Source organism: Schistocerca nitens, chromosome 6, assembly GCF_023898315.1.
Source record: "Schistocerca nitens isolate TAMUIC-IGC-003100 chromosome 6, iqSchNite1.1, whole genome shotgun sequence".
Taxonomy (NCBI): domain Eukaryota; kingdom Metazoa; phylum Arthropoda; class Insecta; order Orthoptera; family Acrididae; genus Schistocerca; species Schistocerca nitens.
Window position 1 is genome coordinate 337,075,425 of NC_064619.1, and position 21,185 is coordinate 337,096,609.

General features: G+C 36.6%; 1 protein-coding gene across 1 annotated transcript in view; it reads left to right on the forward strand.

Moving 5' to 3' along the window:
• The window catches only part of LOC126262204 (golgin subfamily A member 2-like), a 129,414-nt gene extending 113,121 nt beyond the window's left edge, over positions 1-16,293 (forward strand). Inside the window, exons 10-14 of the mRNA XM_049958624.1 lie at positions 6,595-6,745; positions 6,893-7,085; positions 14,779-14,958; positions 15,038-15,277; positions 15,432-16,293. Of these exons, the coding sequence (XP_049814581.1) occupies positions 6,595-6,745; positions 6,893-7,085; positions 14,779-14,958; positions 15,038-15,277; positions 15,432-15,646 (979 nt within the window). The 3' untranslated portion in view covers positions 15,647-16,293. The remainder of the gene's footprint in view (positions 1-6,594; positions 6,746-6,892; positions 7,086-14,778; positions 14,959-15,037; positions 15,278-15,431) is intronic.
• The last annotated feature ends 4,892 nt before the right edge of the window (positions 16,294-21,185 follow it).

Here is a 21,185-nt window from a genome sequence, read left to right on the forward strand (position 1 = left end):
GTGGGTGGCGGACTGTATCAAGGTCTCGAGCCTCAAGGCGGAGGCTGCATGGGGGATACAGGCTCCTGCCAAATCCCATGCACTTTGCTAGTAGATTCAGTGTGCTATCTGATGCTTGGGGGGAGGGGGGGGGGGGCTGAGCCGAATCATAATGCACCTTCTGCCGGGGTAGTGGCCACTCCTTCAGCAAGGTCCGGAAAAGCATGTGGGAGTAGGGTTTTGTTAGTTATTGGGAGCTCCAATGTTGGGCAGGTCATGGAGGGCCTCAGGAACATAGCGGCCATCGTGGGGAAGAAGTCCAACATTCACTCGGTGGGCCTGCCGGGGTGCCTTGTCCAGGATGTGGAATAGTCTCTTCCGGCGGCTATAGAGCGTGCGGGTTGCAGCCAGCTGCAGATTGTTGCAAATGTTGGCACCAACAGTGCTGTTGTCGGGGTTCCGAGGAATCCTTGGGCCCTTTCGACGGCTGGCTAAATTGGCGAAGGCGGCCTCCATCTCTCAAGGAGTGGAAGCCAAGCTGATAATCTGCAGCATCGTGCCCAAAGTGGACCGTGGTCCTCTGGTTTGGAGTCGATTGGAGAATCTAAACCAGAGGCTATGTCGACTCTGTGACAAAAAGGGTTGTAGATTCCTCGACCTACGCTTTGTGGTGGAAGGTTGTAGGATGCCCCTCGATAGATCAGGGATGCACTACACACAGGAAGCAGCTACATGGGTGGCACAGTACTTGTGGTGTGCACAAGGGGGTTTTTTAGATTAGGTTCCTCCCCACGGGAAACAAATCGTTGGCCTGAAAAATTACCAGTTCGTGTCACTGATATGAGTGTGCCAACTGTAAAAATTGTTAGTTTGCCTAAACAGGTCATTCCAAAGGATTTAAATATGCTTAATCTCATTAGTAAATTACTGAAGTGTCTCTAACGAGATCCCCAAGTTACTCTCCGAAATAAACAGTAGCAATGCCAATATTGTATTGGGTACCTGATTGAGGAAGAGCTTACATCAACCTGAAACACAAAGGAAAAAGTGTAAAAAGGAACCTATCATTAAATGCAATCGTGGACCTGAGGTTTCACGATCAGAAGCTAAAGGTATGAAAGAATGCAAAAGCTGCTGAACTCTGCTATGACGCTACTTCCCACATTCATCATCATGTGGCATCTTTAAATAAAATGGATCCAGATATGTTTCTATTAAAATTTCTGAATATTTCTTTACCTCAGTGCAGAGTAACGGACACCCAGAGTGAAAAAAGTAAGAAAACAGTGACGATGCTATATACCATTAAAAAAGAGAATGGTGAAGTAGTGCCTGTTAGTTATGCCCTTTTCCAAGGGGTATCTGGCATGTCCATGAAGGAGGAAGGTTGCCAGAGTAAAGGAGAGATGGCGACAGAACAGAAAGGATCTTAAGGAGATAACTGGTTATAAATGCAGAGAGAACCACCATGGAAGAGGGAATTTTACAAGAGGTTATTTGCCATCAGATCTCCCAGTCAGTAAAATGTTCAAGAGGTTCTGTGAAAAAAAGGAAAAAAAAACTAGGACTAAAACAATGCTCCTTATAAAAATACAAGCAAGTATTTTACAAACATATCCTTGTATGATTCAGGACACCTCATACCAATACCTGCTCCACTTGTAAGTTTGGGTTAATGGTTGTAAATGCAGAAACATGTCTACCACATAAGAATGAACTATGAACTAGACACATGTTCTATAATCTCGTGCAAAGTGGTTTATGATATAATGAAGGTAGATAATCCAACTTTCATTAAGATTTAGTATGACTTGCAGCAAAATCAGACTATTCCAAAATTATCAGTCACTGAGGTTTTGTGCCCAATACAATTTGTGCATCATGATCAACAAAAAAAAGGAAAGCATCTTTTTGTACACCTGGTTGGAGACAGAATCCTCAGGAGGATGCAGTGAAGTTGCTTTGGCTTTGCTGGGTTTCCTTTGTGACTTGTATTTTTTAAAAAATCACCAGTACTATACATCTAATCTTAAGATTCTTGAAACAGCAAAATAAAAACAGTTGTATGATGGACGATGCTTAAAGCGTTCTTGGAAGGGGAAAAAAAAAGAAACTCATCACTTCTTCCCTGTTCATGATCATAGTGACATGCTATTGAATACAGATAGAACTGAAAATCTTACAGAAAAAAAGAAAGCATCTTGTCTCCTGAAGAATATTATGATATTTTAGAAGAGCATGATACTCTCACAGTACTAAACGCAGAGTGGACTGTTAAAAATGTAAAAGTTAGTGCACAGAAAATACTAAAATCCAAGCTGCCTTTCAAAATGAACAGCCAGTGTGTCATCTCACACAAGAAAGCAAAAAAATATTAATGTGTCCGTAAGTGATACATACTCTGGAAACCCAGTGTAAGTTGACACCCTGAGACGAAAGAAACCATGCCATCCAACAGTACTAACATCCACCCTTCTACCAAAGCAAAATATGATAAGCAAAGAAAAGAAGAAAGACGTGTATTTTGAAAGTCCAGATGATGCAAAGGAGTTTAACAAAGATGTCCTAAATGGATAATGTATAGATGTAAGAAGCTTGACAGTAACAGTGTGATTGTAGCATGCAATACTTTCCTGTTATTCTTTTCACACTTCATGTAGAATTGATATTAATGATATAAGCTAAACAATTATGTTAAAATAATTATCATTGTTATGTTGTATTGTGCCATTGTATTTCTGTTATTAATGTTTGTATTCTCAATAAAGTGAAAAACTATCAATTAAAAAAATGCTGAATATAGTAATAGATGCAAAAATACACATTTACCAACAATGCAGCCGTATTATAAACACTACAGCACATAAAAAATTAGTTTTTGAAAAAATACATGGAATTAAAGAAGGCAGCAAAACTGATACCAGCAATAATTATAAGCGTTTATTGACTCTTTTTTTAAAAAAAGTGGAAAAATTGCACCTTAATATATTGTTATAAAAATCAAATTTTAATATGTTTCATTACAATACAGTCAGTGAGATCCAGCAGTCATGTAAAAATGCAAATGCTGAAACACATCTATTCAGGTAAAAATAGAAACACTAATTTTATGAAAAATTGTATCTGTTGCATTTATCGAGTTTTGAAAAAATGTTCCTCAATTGAGTTCTGCAGTAAATTTTAGCTGTTAATAGAGCAAATACTTTATCCAAAAACCACAAGCGGAGGAGATATACTTGTACCTGGGAACATTCCAACTGGATTACATCATGGTCAGAAAGAGATTCTGGGTCCAAATGGCTCTGAGCACTATGGGACTCAACTGCTGAGGTCATTAGTCAGATTCTGGGTCCATTATTGGATTGTAGCATGTACCCAGGAGCAGACCTATATTGAGATCGGAGTTTAGTAATGAAGAGTAGACTGAAGTTTAAGAGAATTGTGTAGTAGAATCAATGAGTAAAAAAGTGGGATAGTGAAGTACTTGAGGAATGACTAGATAAGTTTGAAGTTCTGTAAGCTGTACACACTGCGATAATGAAAACCACAGCAGGTATTTTAAGTTCAAGAGGAATGGAGATGACAGGCGTGGTGCAAGGAAGGTATCAGCAAAGAAATGTTGGTAATGATAATTCCACTGGTAGACAAAAAAAGGAAATTCAAGAATGTTGATGGGAAATATCAATACAGCAATATGTCGCTAAGGATTGAAATAAATAGGTAATGCAGGGATGCTTAGGTGAAATGGTTGCTGGAAAAATGTGAAGAAATCGAAAAAGAAATGGCAGCTAGAAGGACTGATTCAGTGAAGTTAAAAGCAAAGGTGGTACCATTAACAGTGCAGTTGGAATTCCTCTACTAAACACAGAGGACTGTATAGGTGGAGAGAGTACATTGAAAGGTCTTGTTTCATGACATGATAGAAGTAGAAATGGAAGTTGATTTGGAAGACAGGGGATCCAGTGTAAGTCGGAGTTTAGCAGAGTTCTGAATGCCTTTCAGTCAAATAATCCAGAAGGGATAAATTACAGTCCTTTAGCATTTGTAAAATCATTGGCGAAAGTGAAAATGAACCAACTACTCAGGTTGTTGTGTAGAAAATGACAGGAGATATACCATCTGACTTTTGGAAAAATATTGTCCACAGAGCCGAAAGACAGCAAGAGCAGATCAGTGCAAGAACTATTATGTATTCAGCTTAACACGTACATGTATACACCCCAGGACTTCTGGGAAAAACCCGTGAATTTTTTCATCTGGGAGAAAATCGGGAAAAACATGGGAATTTTTCATTCTCCTAGTTTTCAGTTAAATTTTTGTAATTTTAACTGATAAGCACTGATACTCTAATAAAAAATATTACTGTTTTTCGCTACTGCAGAGTAGAGTACAACAATAAAACATAAACAATAAAAAATTTTAAACTTAAAGTTGGAAAGGAAATGCATCTTTTACAACAAAACGCACATTTGTTTGAGTTGCCAGTGGGCTCATGCCCATATGCAGATGAGTCGTGTATCAGCAGTAGCAACAGGCAGCCAGATGCTACCGGGAAAAATTTTTCTGGTGCGCCCAAGGGGTAGTTTTAATGTTCCACTTGAGTCTGAAAGCAAGACTGAAGAAAAATCAAGACATATTAATAGGATCTGTTGACTTAAAAAAGTAGCATTTGACAATGTAAAATGGTACAATTTATTCAAAATACAGAGAAAAGTAGGAGTGATCTATAGAAAAGGATGGGTAATATACAATATGTATAGGAACTAAGAGGGAAGAATAAAAATGGAAGACAACAAAGTGCATGGATTAAAAAGAGTTTAAGATAGGGATGCAGCCTGTAGGTGCTACTGTTTACTCTCTGCATTGCAGAGGAAATAAAAGAAAAGTTCTTTTATATCCTGTGTAGTGTTGGTAGAGACTGTTTCTCATCTCTTGCTCCGGTGGGGACACAGAACCATGGAAAACAAACACACATTCCTGTAAGTCTGCAATAGACTTTAGTTCACGAAGTGAACAAAGCATAACAAGTCCAGGACATACCAGAGTTGGCGTAGCAGTGCAACAATTCCAGATCAGTAACCACTCTAGACCAGAAACAAACTAAGTCATCTTGTGTTGTAACGGTGACCGGAACGGTCTCAGGGTTGTAGTGACGGAAACGCGGTGGGACCCGCGGAGTGGCCCGCGAACAACAACACAACGTGAGAGGACGGACACGACCAACGAAGGACCTTACGACACAAAACAAGAACAGACAACAGAGTCACAAACCAAACAAGACAACCACGTCCACTCATAAAGCGACACAAAAGTCAATACGCTGTCTAATGCGAGGCGATATGTCCTGAGACGCACGCAAGGTTAGGCTGGCAGGCTGAGCGACAGGCAGGCGCTTAAGTACTCAATCGGGGACGCCGCTATAGGCTGCTGCAACCACGTGTTCCACTGTGGTGCCCTCACTCTAAATGTGGGCCAGGAGGCACGCACTGCCACAGCTTACGGCGCGATGGTACAGAGACCTCTACGGGTCTTCGACGTCCATTATGTCAGGCGGGGATTCAAATTCCGCGGTGCGCGGTACCAGATCTTGGCTGTGCAGTGGCGCAGTATGAACAGCTATAAAGTACAACAAGGAGTGAACCTGGGTCACAGGATCAGCGGCAGTCACCACCAGGTGGCACCACATGACGCACACACATCGGCGGTGGCTTCCCTTACAACGGCTGCCTGCAGACACTGCTTACTGCCTTTCTTCTAGAAAGATTTGCTAATATATTGCAATCCTCAGTGAAAATGATGAAGAATTACATGAGCTATGAATGGAATGATTAGTATGATGAATACAGAATATGGGCTGAGGGTAAACTGAAGAAAGACAAAAGTAATGAGGTTAATTATAAATTTAACCTCAAAATTTGTGACTGTGGAGTAGATGAAGTGATGGAATACTACTACCTTGGAAGCAAAACAACACACAATGGATAAAGCAGGGAATATTAAACATAAGCCATAATGTGAGGAAGAACATTCTTAGAATATACATTTGGGGCACCACAGTGTTGTGTGTTAGTGAAACTGTGGGAAGACAGGGAAAGAAGAAAACTGAAGTAGTCGAGATGTGGTCCTATAGGAGGATGTTGAAAATTAGGTGGTCTAATAAGGTAAGGAATTGAGGTATTTTCCACAGTATCATTAATAAAGCTACATATGGAAAACACTGACAGTAAAAAGGGACAGCATGATAAGGCATATTTTAAGACATCAAAGAATAACTTCCATGATACTAGAGGGTAAAAACTGTAGGGGAAGTCTGATTGAAATCTGTGCAACAAATAATTGAGGATGTATGGTACTTTGAGATGAAGAAGGTGATGAGAGAGAAATTCATTGCAGGCTGCATAAAGCCATTCAAAAAACTGATGACTACAAAAAAAATCTACTGTACTATTTCTCTGTTTTGTGATTAATAAGTAGCCTCTTCTGTCATCTTCAGTCAGAACATTTGAGACTGTAATTACAGTTCTCCTTCTGTATTTAAAATAGTAATGAGATAACTTACTTAGTAATCTATGTTTTGTCATCTTAAATTTTGTAACAGAATTCATTGTCTTTCAGGCAGCAGCTACAGGAGAAAGAAGCTGCATTACAGCAACTTGAAAGTAAGCTAGTACAGCCTGAGGAAAATGTATCTGATGAACATGATGATGCTGAAGTTAAGCAAAATGAGCAGTACAGTTTGCTAAATCAAGAACTTACAGAGGCAAAAGTAAGTTACTTCTGATTTGTTTCAGATTATAACACAGTTTCTGTGTGTGGTCATGATGATATTTTTCTGAGCAACATTTGCCCAGTTAATACTATATGCAAACATTTATTCTGTGTTAAAGTTATCAATTTAATATTTTCTTTAAAGGCTGTTATTGAGCAATTAAAGTTGCAAAACTCAGAATTACGTGTCATTATGAAACAACAAAAGAGTCCGCCAGATGCTGCATCTGTTCACACTGACAAAGTCATTTCATCTCTCTCTGCGAGTATCCAACAGTTGGAGGCAGAGCGAGATAGTTTATTATCTCAGCTACAACAGGCCAAACAGAATAGCTCAGGTTAGTATTTGTTTTTACCATGTAGTAAGTTTCATTCATGAAAACCCCTAAATTTTAATAATGTTTCTGAGGGCAGGCCACCCGTGTGATTTAAGGCAATGTGATGTGGCAAATTTATGCACGATAAGTACTTACAAATTTTGGATAATAAATACACACAAGCTTTAGGTTTTGTGCCACAAGTGGAGGAAGGCAGAAAATAGACTTAAAAAATGTATCTTACAGTGTGGCAAGTGAAGGCAAGAATAAGTATTTGCACACAGTCAGACAATGTAGCACAAAAGGGGAAACCAACTGAAAAAATAATAATGAACAGAGAGTAATAAAAAAGAGAGGAAGTTACCTAAGGAAAAATGGGCAGGATAACAAAAGCTTTTAGAATTTAAAAGCCCCACAATCATCCTGACTAGTCTTTCCTAATCTCTACCTTCTTGTATCTGCTCTCATTATAGTTTTCTGGCACTGAGTCTCCATTGTTTTATGTTATTATTCCATTCTTACCTTTTACTGTCTTCACATTAAATAAGTAAAACCAACCTCAATCCATGAATTGTTTGAACACAGAGTGCTTTCCTGGGCTCCGTCCCATTGAGGGTGCAAGTGCTTATCTTTCTTTTCCTTCAACTTTCAAACTGACATAACCAAACAGTTATGAGTAGCAACAATTTAATGTTGACTAGGGTCTTTGGTGCAACTTGGTATTTTTCACACTGTCAGAGATGAAAGAAGTGGCAGGTGGCAGAAAAGACCACTATGACTGACTGGGGATTGAACCTGCACCTTTGGATTTATATTCTAGTACTTAACCACTCAAAAAAGGAGCCTTCTTCAGAAGGACAGTTACAAATAATCCACAGAAAATTTTAAAGGGAAGGTGTCAACACTAAGAGTTCCAAAGATAGTCTGCTGTTAAATGCAAAAGAGAGTGTGAATAGGTGGAAGTGATATATTGAAAGCCTCTGTGAGGGAGAGAAACTACCTGCTGATGTGATAGAACAAGGTATGGGTGTAAATTTGCAGAACATGCATAATCCAGTAGGGTCATTCTTTGTCAAGGGGACCCTTGACCATCTCCAATCTAATGAAATTTGGTGTGAAGGTTCCATATGGTCTTTAATGACTATATACCAAATTTCAGTCTACTATCTTCAGTGGTTGAATTTTTAAGGTCTTGTAAAGAGAGGCTACCCATTTCCATATCACATATGAAGGTGCAAATGTGCCAGATTTGCTAGGCTTTTTTAAAAGTTCTAGCAGAAATTTGGTCATTTGCTTCACTATAAAAAGACAACTTTTTAGGTGAATCATGCCATGGCAAAAATTAGGCATTTGGTAACCTAAATATGGATATAAGCCTCTAAAGTAACTAAAAAATTTGTCACACTATTCTGAAAGCCAGGGTTTGACCGACCACTGCTACTTTCCACACGAACCAATCATCCGAAAACTTTAGGCGGTTGTTTCTAACCTATGATGTCTATATATGGATCAAATTTAATACACATTGGATGCCTAGATAAAAAGATGTGCATTTTCAAAGTTGGTAAAAATTTTCTACGTGCAAATTTTAGAGTATTTTTGGGGGGAAAACATTCAACTGTGTCTTGTTCAATCCTTTTCTTCTTGCCAGAGCTAGAAAGAGCATGCTTTAAGCTTTGAAAGCTATATTGTTTAATTTATGGAACTTGCATTTTTCAAACATTAATTTAACACATGCCATAAAAAAAGTATAATGTAGAACACAGCAAATTTGCAAAACAAAAATACTAAAGAGTCAGTTCCATTATTGGTTAAAAATTTCTACAATTTTGTCAAAGGCAGATTGTCGATAACTGTATAGTCTTCCTAATGATGGTGTTGATGGTGCTTCTTAAAGTCATGAAAATATGTTGTTCAGAAATCCAGCAGGTGTCTTCAGCAGTTGGCCAGTGGAAGGAATGAACAGAACTGTGTGGGTGCATAAAGCTGTTGAGGACATCTTGTTGTTCATGTGAAACTTCACACGTTTTCAACCCACCAAAAATTGTCATACATAAGTGCACATTCTGTCCTAGTTGTAAACTTGCAATTGAGATTGCTGGAATTTCTTCATCTGCTTCGAAGGCATTAACAGTGAATGTTGTAGCATCATAGGAAACACTTCTTACTCTGAGCTGATTACAATTAATTGCCTTAAATTGATGATGATCTCTTGTTCCAGATATTGTACGTCCCATGTCAAACCTTGTTTGTTGACCAGGCTGATTTTTGTTATGTCTTCTTTTGGTACACAAAAACCTTTATGCTTGGAACACTATCATCACAGAATTTGAAGAAATTATATTGAGTCAATGTTTGGTTATATAAAGGCAATTTACTGTAGATTGTTAAAAAAAATCCATTCAGCAGTACTGCCAAAATCCTTTTTGTGCCAACATAAATTTTTGAAATTCTTATGCTGAGTGCTGGACAGTCACTAAAGTAATAAATATTCTTACTAGTTTCAATCTTTGTCTTTGAATATGCAATTAATTTTATTTGAAAGGCACAGACAACAATGTTGTTATGACAGAGACAGTCATTGATCATATAAATGCTAATACTCTGGGGCATTCTTTGCCACCAAAATAGACAACAAATGTATGTAATGTGGCCTGACTATTCACCCAATGAAATCCTTGCACAGTATCTTGATGATCAAATGAATAATTCTCAGCAGAATCCATCAGTATAATTAATTCATTTTCCGCAAGATTTCTTTTTAGCTGCTTAAGGTATAAAATTTGGTGTTTCAACACAAGATGGTGGCTTCTTAAACTGGTAATTTTCAAAATCGATGCCTCCAAGAAATCTTCCATTGTTTGTTCAGTGTCATAGTCTTTAAAAGCATCTTCAAGAAAAGCCTGAAGTAGCATTTTTCCTGGACATTCCTCACAACGTTTCAGCATACACTCTTTTGATTCCAAACTGCATACAATTTTTACATCAAATCCTTGTAGTTATCTCGTATGGAAATTGCTAAAGCCAACATAATTAAATATTTTGATGAATTGCACATACACATACTGAATGTGATCCAGAAGCACCAACTGTAGTACACCATTTCAGCCTGAGCTCACAAAATTTTGAGAAGTTCAGTTGATTTCCAGTTTGCAAAAAATAAGCAAGGAACATTTCTTTCGGGTTACAAAGGAGCAGGCATTTCTGCTTATGAATGTTTTCCCCATTTATTCTTACTGCAACCCAATCCTTTTTGCCTGGACATCAATGAGGAAACTCAACATCTTAAAAAAAAGGGGGGGGGGGAGGTAGGACATTTTGTTGTATTTCATTATTCAGTTTTTTCCCTTTTCAGTATGCAGGTGTTGCCAAAATCCCATCTCCCAACGGTAGTTTCCTAGCCTCCATCACCATTTTAGTTAAAACAGCAAATTCTTTAACCATTTTTTCAATACTCCAGCTACTTGAGAGCAGAGTAAAAATTTGATCTTTAATACAATTGCTTGAAGTCTGAAGTTGATGAAGTAATTCCAGCAATCTCAATTGCAAGTATACAACCAGGACAGTATTTTGCAAGTATGTATGACAATTTTTAGTGGGTTGGAAATGTGTGTGATGTTTCACTTGAACAACAAGATGTCATCATCAGCATTATGCACACACATGGTTCTGCTTGTTCCTTCCAGTGGCCAACTGCTAAAGACACCTGATGGATTCCTGAACAACACATTTTCATGACTTTAGAAGCACCATGAAGATAATCATCAGGAAGACTATACAGCTATCCACAATCTGTGCTTGACAAAATTGTAGAACTTTTTAACCAGTAGTGGAACTGACATTTTAGTATTTTTGCCTTGCAAATTTGCTGTATTGTGCATTATACTTGTTTTTATGGCATGTATTAAATTAATGTTTGAAACTGATTTATATACTCAAATAAAAACATGATTATGGGACTTAATGAGCACAGTACTTCAAGCAATACAGCTTTCAAACCTTAAGCATGCTCTTTCTAACTGTGTCAAGAAGAAGAGGACTGAACAAGACAGTTGAAATATCGCCCCCTAAAAATATCGTAAAATTTGCATGTAGAAAATTTTGGCCAAATTTGGAAATGCACATCTTTCCATCTAGGTATACAATGTGAATTAAATCTGATCCATATATAGACATCATAGGTAGAAATAACCGTCTGAAGTTTTGTTGTGAGTGGTTCATATGAAAAGTAGCAGTGGTCGGTCAAACCTTGGCTCTCAGAATAGCCCGACGAATTTTTTAGCCACTTGAGAGGCTTATATATCTATATTCAGGTGTGGCCAAATGCCTAATTTTTGCCATGGTGTGATTCAGCTAAAAAGTTGTCTTGGTATATTAAAGCAAATGACCAAACTTTTGAAAGAGCCCAATAGCAAACTTGGCATATTTGCATCTTCATATGTAATGCGAAGATGAGTAGCCTCTTTTTACAAACCCCTAAAACTTCAACCACTGAAGATACTGGACTGAAATTTGGTATAGAACCATCAAAGACTGTATAGAACCTTTACACCAAATTTCATTAGATTTGGAGATGGTCAAGTGGGGCACTTTTTAATATTGGTCCCTTCGACGTGGAATGCCCCAGTATTAGATTGAGAGTATGACAGAGCATTGGAAGACCTGCAGCCAAACAAGACAGATTGGCATGTTCCTGCATACTTTCTAAAACAATTGAGGGAAATGAGAACCAAACAGTTGTGAAAGTGTATGGAATATATGAGTTTGGCAATATTCCATCTGACTTGTGGAAGAATATCGTCCACACAGTGCTAAAATAGCAAAGGCAGATAAGTGCAAAAGTCATCCCACAATCAGCTTGACACCTGAACAGATAATATACAAAAGAATAGGGAGAAAAGTAATTGAGCATCTTAGATGATAAACAGTTTTGGGAAGTACAATATGTTAAAAAACAAATAAGGAACAAAGAGAGAAGTGATCAGATTCTAAAGGGTGGACACAGAGATGCAAGATTTCTCCTATACTACTTGTATATCAAAAAAGCAAAGAAGTAAATACAAAGAAAGGTTTAGGAATAAGATTAAATTTTGGGTGGTAGGATATTAGTTATAAGATGCATAATCAGAATTTGAAACATTGTAATGGGCTAAAATATGTGATTTAATCTCAAGCAAATGAAGCCAGTTGTATTCTGGGAGGACTGATGTGTTAAGCAACACAAATGTCATCATCTCCTGTAATTGACATTTACTTTTTTGGATGGAGCGATGACTTTAGTGATCTAATTTGTGTACCTCTGTCATGGCAGGGATGTATTTATGTGCATGATATGAGGGTGCATTTTCTAGTACAAGAGCTCTGTTTCTGAAATGCTTGCAGTTTTTCAGTATCCCATCAGTTCCTTAAAAGGCACTTTTGTATAGAAAGTGTATACAATCTCCCATGAAACTCCTTTGTAATTAAAAGCTAAAACCACATTCTCTCTATAGATATGTGTCCTGTTACAAATATTTTATGTCACATTACACAAATGATGGTTGTGATGGCTGACCACTCAATCTGGTTTGCTGTGTTTGGTTTTGTATACTACCTAACAGCCCACCTTAACCATTGATGGTGTTTGTTTTAGAATAAATATGAACTATGGAACTTCTATGAGATGCTAGGTAAATAAACCTCCACTCACATAGAACTTTACTTGCTGTAGTAAGCCTCATTAAACTGGAGTACAACTGGTGCCCCAAAGGTGAACTTCTGACAATTGTTTTGTCCAGTTATTTATTCCATAAGCATGTAACATATGTTGAGGGTTTTTTTTCCCCCAAGTGTCTAAATGAACTTCCCTACTCACATTGACACACATTGTGCAACTGTCACACCTAGTAATGGTTACTGAAGCTTGCACATTGTTTGCTGTTAATAGAGGATGTTGGTCTGAACAGCCAGCAGATCTGTAAACATGGATTCATGACGCTCAAACTCACCAATTGGAGGCCTTCTGTCTTACGTGTTTGCAATTTAACATGGCAAAAGAGAGACAGGTGGATAATCGAATGCTAAGAATTGGACAAGCACCTACAACGATGACTGAGTTTGCTTGGCAAACTACAAAGGAAATAGTCATATACCTCAATAGATTATCTGTTGTGATGTCAAAACATATGCATGAAATGATCAACTGGGCCACTAATTACTTCCATGATAAACATAAACTTACCTTAATAATGGGTGCTTTCAGCACCAACCACTGTATTACTAAACATGTAGATCCAAAAGTGGCACTATACTTTCAGCATGTTACTGAATTTGTGTTACAGAATGATAATGCAAGCATTGTCAAAGATTTCTTATGTGCACGGTAATTTCCCTCCCTCCCTACCTTCCTTCCTCTTAGTATTAATGATGTGGGTGGGGCATTTGGACTTTGGATGCAAATAGAAGCTGTGGGGAATGGCATTCTTGAGGGGTATAGTAGTATTTTATTTGATGCTGCAGCATGTAGAAGCTCATTTCATAGTACTTATCAGCAGCACTATGTACACATTTCAGGCATGTAATATTATTTAATTACTCTTTGAAAATAAACTATTTATTAACATACCATATAATTGGATAGATACAAAATCTACTCACCAGGCAGCAGCAGGAAAACACACATGTAAAAAATATTTAAGTTTGCAAGCTTTTGGAACCAGTGGCTCCTTCTTCTGGCAAAACAGTTGAAGTGGAAGGAAGAGTGGTGACGGAAAAGGAAGGTTGGTTGGTTGTTTTGGGGAGGAAGACCAGACAGCGAGGTCATCGGTCTCATCGGATTAGGGAAGGATGGGGAAGGAAGTCGGCCGTGCCCTTTCAAAGGAACCATCCCGGCATTTGCCTGGAGCGATTTAGGGAAATCACGGAAAACCTAAATCAGGATGGCCGGACGCGGGATTGAACCGTCGTCCTCCCGAATGCGAGTCCAGTATGCTAACCACTGCGCCACCTCGCTCGGTGGACGGAAAAGGACTGGTGAGGTTTAGGAAGAGAGGTAGATTTCAGAAAAGTCACTCTGAACCCCAGGTCTGGGAAGACTTATCAGATGGGGCGAGAAAGAAGGGATTAATCTGTATGTAACATATTTCTTTGTGCTCCTATAGGTTACATATGCACCACATGTAATTCATTTATCATATTTCATTAATGTCACCACAACCATTATCTTACAACAGCTGTAGACTTAGTTACTTAAATGAGTTAAAAGATTCTTACCATTAGTCAATAAGCTCCACATGTCTTTGTTTTCAGTCTATAATTACAGCATATTAACCTCAGACTTTAGATTTCAGTCAATAATGAGACTGAATAAATAGCTGATGTCAGTAGTCAGTATACAGTAGTCCTACCTTGAAAAGCATCACACAAACATTGATGTGGCAGTCAGTTATGGATTATGAAACATTACCAGTTTCAAACTGCATGGCTCTCCTGTATTACTTATTAAAGATCATGTATCAGTGTCTTGCCAGATTTTTGAATCCTTATCTCCAAGTAAGTTAAGGACCCTCTGTTTGAATATTTTGATCCTAAAGTTTTGAGCATCCTGTGTTAAAAACTTTAAAATGTATAGTATATTGGATGGAAGTTTTCATTACTGGAATTATGTTGAATAACAAATTATTAGGATTTGACATTGTATCTTGTAGCTATAGATTATGCAAATATTCACTTACAGATAACAGCCAGGCAGATGTGCCCACAATGCTGCATGAAGATCCAGTAGAAATGAAAGAAGCAATGGAGAAACTCCAGGAAAAATTCAAGAAAACCATGGAAGAAGTTGCTGAACTCTCTGAAGAAAAACAGAGACTTGAACATTTGGTTCTGCAGTTGCAAGGCGAAACGGAAACCATAGGTATAATAAGAAAAGATTTTGTTAGAGTTTTATTATCTGCTATTGGATTTTTGTAGCTGATGTGTCACTTCACATGCAGGAGAATACATTGCTCTGTATCAAGTGCAGCGGAATATTCTGCGACAGAGAGCTAAAGAAAATGATGAACAGTTGGCTCGAGTATCCAGAGACAGAGAAGAAATGAAAATGAAACTTCAAGAGCTGAGTGCACTTGTGAGAAACTTGGTGTCAGAAAAAGAAAGTTCACCAGAAAATATTGATGTTCACATAGATGAAAGTAAAGTGACACCTGTTTTTCACCAAGATGAAGCAGTTGTAGGTAAGAACATGACTTGATGAATTTCTCTGTGCCTATACATTCTAACTGTTTAATAGGTTCTAAAATGGTGAAAAAATACTTTTTAAATACATGGTTGATATTTCATTTTTTAAACATAAATTCAACCTATGCTGCATTGATTCTGTGTCTACAGATATTAGTATTCCATCTGAGAGTGAAAGTCATCATCATGAAGTGGAAAAATCTGATGGTCCCGCCTTGCAAGAGAATGTGATGAATAAGGAAGCCACAGCTGAAAAAATTATAGCATTACTGTCTGAGATAGGAAGCAGTAATCTCGTGGATCCACAAACCACTGAAAACTTCCATCCGTGTCCATGGTGTTCTGGGAGACTCTTAACAGTTTGAAGTAGTATTCATAGTAATACTAAATTTTTTACTCTAGACAGATCATCTGCATATCTGTATTTTGAGGATACTGCTGCTAATGATTATTTGTAAGTTAAAGTCTCATAATGAGATTAAATTGCAAAAAAAGTAGCAGTGTAAAGGTGAGAGACTGCAAATATGCTTCACTGAAGTTGTTTGGTAAGATTCCATTCCATATCATGTAGCTTACATTAGCTCTGTGAAGCAGCTCTCTCAGGTATCTGTAATACAATATATAAGGCCTCCTCACATCTTTCTTGTGAAGTGAGAACACAACCACCTAATTCTGATAGCCAATTTTTGTACCTGTAAAATTACGTAAAGTATATTTATCATCATTTTTAACCACGTGATGCTGTTGTATCATCATGGCAAGAATGGTTGAAAGCTGCATAAATCTAATAATGATATGTTTATTTTTGCTTGAAGTTTTTGTAAAAAGTATTCTTAATATTAATTTTGTGCAGATGTAACATAGTTTTGTGTATATATGTAACATCTGTAAATTGTAAATAAAGTTAACTAAAATTACTTTTCACTGTCTTACACTTGGAAAGAAGAAACTGTTGATATGAATTACTTTTGTAATATTTATAAAAGAAAATACATGGACATTGAATTTAAAATTTAATTGTGTAATGTTTGTCTTTAATTATTATTCTTATCATGAAATAACATAAATACCTCAGCAGTGTGTGAGAAAAAAAGTCCACTGAAATTGTTCATCAGATCAACTTAAAATAACTCTACCAACAACATTTGGCAGAAATCACACAGACCAGTATGGCCATTTATTCATATATAATTGCAGATCTTTCATTGAAGTCTAAACAGTCCTTTTTCTATATTGTAACAATTAACAAGAGGTCAAATTTCAGTGGTGAATTTTCAAGATTCAGATTTTGAAGCTTCCATATAGGTCATAAAGAAGACATTATCACTTTAATAATTTCATAATCTGATACTTACCTTGTTATATAATAACTTTGTTTCTCTTCTTCAGGGCTGATAAATGTTGCTTCAAGTTTTGAATTACAACGGAGCTATAATTAGCTTTATAAACAGAAGTGGATCATGCAGGCAGCGTCAGATATTAAATCATGTTAACACAATTTTCTTTTGAGATGTATCCTGTATTTTGCCTTCAAAATAAACTTGTATATGAGAATACTTTCGCCTTCACAGCAGTTACATTACAAATTCTCTACAGGAAAATAAAATCTCTTATTTCCTATAAATATCATCCAAACAATGATTTCCATCACAGCAATTGTTGCACTACAGTTTATTGTACAATTAATCATTATAAGCAAAATAGTAAACAAATTATTTGATTTACTATTCTATAAATTTTACATAAAAATGGGAAAGTTAAAGAAAACATTACTAGACACTGTAGTGTAATTTTTAAATAACTTTATTTTCAAATTTGTGGTTCTTGAAATTATTTAATCTGTGACAAATTATTGCTAAATCTCAAATTTACCTTAATCAAAATTACAAATTTACACACATTTTTGTTTTATCATTGGTACATACGAAGTGCTTCACTTGATTAGGTTATAGTACCCCCACCCACCCCCAGAATCTAACAAAAACCAACATTTACAGGTGCAATACCACCAGCACACTGATGCAATCAAATTGATTGCGATAAAAGTTTTTACATTTATTGCAAGAAGAAAAAGATAACAGTTATTTACTTATCGGACTAACGAATTTTTGTAACACTTACATTTTCTCCTTCTTTTCTTGAAGCGCAGTTCATTTAGTCCTTTTTTGACTCATATACTGATATTCATTCGTTTTGTTTCACATTTTGTTGTACTTTCTCTCTCATCAAGTTACCATCATATTGTCCTTCCGTACAAACTGAATGGCAGCTGACCACCTCATTGAAACGTTACCATAGTGTCCTACAAAATTAGATTCCTAGGAGTGGTAAACAAAATCAGGTTTCTCTATCACATGACAAAATACAGTAAATACATTGTCATAATGAGCAACAGAAATGGAAGAGTTAAACAGCAGTCATATCATCAGAAAAATGAGGCGAGATTTCATGATAGTAGATCAACTTAGGCTGCAGCAAAACAAGCTTAGTCCTTTTATGAACAAAAGCAATCATCAATTACTACACTGAAACTTATCATACATTTAAAAGCTAGGTCATCACAAATAGATCATAGAAAGCTCTCCATATAGACATCATGGTAAGTTTGTGATGTTGTTGTGGTTTGATCTTCAGTCTGAAGATTAATTTGATTGCAGCTCTCCATGCTACTGTATGCTGTGCAACCCTCTTCATCTCCAAGTAACTTCTGCAACCTACATCTGTCTGAATCTGCATACTGTATTCATCTCTTGGTCTCTCTGTAGGATTTTTACCCCCTAAACCTTCCTCCAGTACTAAGTTGGTGATCCCTTGATGTAGCAGGATGTCTCCTACCAACTGATCCCTTCTTCTAGTCAGGTTGTGCCACAAATTCCTCTTCTCCCCAATTCTGTTCAGTACCTCCTCATTAGTTACATGATCTACCCATCCTATCTTCAGCATTCTTCTGTAGCACTACATTTCAAAAGCTTCTATTTTCTTCTTGTCTAAACTGTTTATCGTCCACTTCCAAACTGATAGTTTGGTAATTTTCACAACTGTGAGCACCTGATTTCTTTGGAATTGGAAGTACTATAGTTTTCTTGAAGTCTGAGGGTATATCGCCTGTCTCATACACCTTGTTCAGCAGATGGAAGAATTTTGTCATGGTTGGCTCTTCCAAGGCTATCAGTAGCTCTAGAATGTTGTCTACTCCCAGGGTCTTGTTTTGACTTAGGTCTTTCAGTGCTTTGTCAAGTTCTTCACACAGTTTCATATCTCCCATCTCATCTTCATCTGCATCTCCTTTCATTTCCATAACATTGCCCTCAAGTACATCTCCCTTGTGTAGAATCTGTATGTAGTCCTTCCATGTTTCTGCTTTCCCTTCTTTGCTTAGAACTAGTTGTCCATCTGAGCTCCTTGATGTCCATGCAGGTGCTTCTCTTTTCTCCAAAGGTGTCTCAAATTTTCCTGTAGGCAGCATCAATCTTTCTCTTAGTGATAAATACAGTCAGTCATTTGTTATACAACTGCAGTTTTTCTCAGAAGTGATGTATCTTATGTGGTCAAAAATAATTTTCCTTTCATGTAAACAGTATAAATGTTTTAGGAAAGTTCTGGTAGAAAGTAAATATTTTCGGATTAAAGGCGACCACAAAAGCAGAAATATTAAGTTGTCGATAGGCACACACAAAAAGAAAGAAAATTTGCTAGATTTCAGATTAAACCTTTTTCAAACTAAAGTGAAATACACACAAAAAAGACACACATATACACATGCCCGGATGCACATGTCTATGCTCCTACATGATGCCGGCTGGATCAACAGTGCTAGTGTTGTATTTCAGCAGGTGGACTATATTGTGGTGGCTCTAGTGAGGTACCGGATTTGTTGGCTGGGAATGAGGAAGGAAGGGGTTGGCAGGTACATGAGTTATGCATGTGTTGCAGAGTTGTTGGAGCCAGAAGGAAGTAGTGCACAATGAAGATGATGTGGGGTCATCAGTTGGGAGTGAATGACAGGACGGAGGAAGGGGAAACTTATAGTAAGACAAGACGTATTTCAAACAAAATTTTCTGTACTCTTTTTCAGCTGTTTGTAATGTAACAGGTGACTTTATTTTGTGCACTTTAGCTTGTTAAGATTCTTTACATTAGTATTTCATTCGACATACTACCGGCAGCAAAAAATTCCATCTATCAATCCCAGTTTCATTCATCCATTATTGACATCATTAGGTTATAGCATATTATCATGTGTCAAATGTGTAACTATCTTCAGAATCATCTACACATGCGATGAATGTAAGAAAAACTGTAATGGAAATTGTAATTACTACTTGACTCCTCAAGAATAGAGCATTCTGAGTTAGTTCTGTATTTATTTTTTTTTTAATTTTCTCTCTATGAAATTATTAAATTTACAATAGTTACATACTAGAATACTTTAATAAGATGATAAGTGTGTATACTAAATAGTATCAGTAAGCACATGCTACATCTATCAATCAAAAAGCCACGATTCAGCCATAATGGACAGCAAGTTGAAATGAAATAAGGTAAACAACGATGAATATTCTTCTTTTTCTTTATATAAACTGATATAGGATCTTGAAAATTTTTAAGTTGGTGTTCATTTTAACAGATAATTGGAAAAAAAAAAACATAGCAGTGCATTAAGATAAATTAGGTCGTGAATAGTAATCATTTAAGAGTATTTCTTAATGTGTGTGTGTGTGACCCCATCCAGCAAATTAAATTAATTTAATAAAGTCTTTCTGTCATTTTTCAGTGATACTCACACTACATTCTTTCTACTACATTCTTCATTGCAGTTAATATTTATATTCGCTGGGATTTGTTTCTACTTTGTTTTATGGTGATACTTAATTATAATCAGCAACTGTATTTCATTATTAAGAATGATTCAAATAATTATCTTTAAAACATTACCCCACGTGCCTGTAATAAAATGATCAGATGGTACTATGCACTATGTCCACCTCCGTAGCTAGGAAAAAAAGGAGGAAGAAAAGTGCTTGGTGCCACTGACAGCCATGATGAGATCCCAGGTTCATTTCCTGTTATCTACCTCATCAATAAATTGAGATATAGAGAAATAATCATACTAAAAAAGTTTACATCTATGTTTTATTATGCACAGCAGTTCCTTTACATTACAGTACTATCAGATTGACAGTTAGGGCACTAGATTTTCTCCTGTCAATGGCTAAGCTTGTAATTGATCACAAAATTACTCATATTTCTCTGTAAAAATATTACACATGATTCAATGAATGCAGTACACTACATTTCATGACTTCAAATCCTTAACCCTATCACCATCACCACCACCACCATCACTACCACTATATCATTCACCATAGTCCTCAACTCTACACACAAAATCTCATAATCTTCCTCCATGTAACATAATAAAAATAATCATCATCATCATCTTCTTCTTCTTCTTCTTCTTCTTCCAAGAGTCCTTATATAATAATCAACAAAGAAATCCTACCATTCCATTATAAATCTCACATTTACCTAAGAGCATCACAAAACTAGAACATTAATATCCATCTCATCACCAACCACTAGAGAAAATCTGAAGTATCACTACTTTTGTGTATTCCACATTACCACAACCAAGTTACAACATAGCTCACTTTGTTTAAAGATTTTCATTTCCACACTATTTGAATTAAGTGAAACAGTTGTATCACACATATTAATGTTTATTTAAAGAAAAAGACTTCATACACCATCAAAACAGAGAAAATCTAACTTTTTTTTAACAAAATGAAGTTTGTCTTTTTAAATAATGTCAAAGATAATCCAGTTACATCAATGAAACAAAATAAATAAAGCAGGGCTTTTCCACTTGCTTAACTCTTTAACACTGCCCCCTTCCATTCCTCT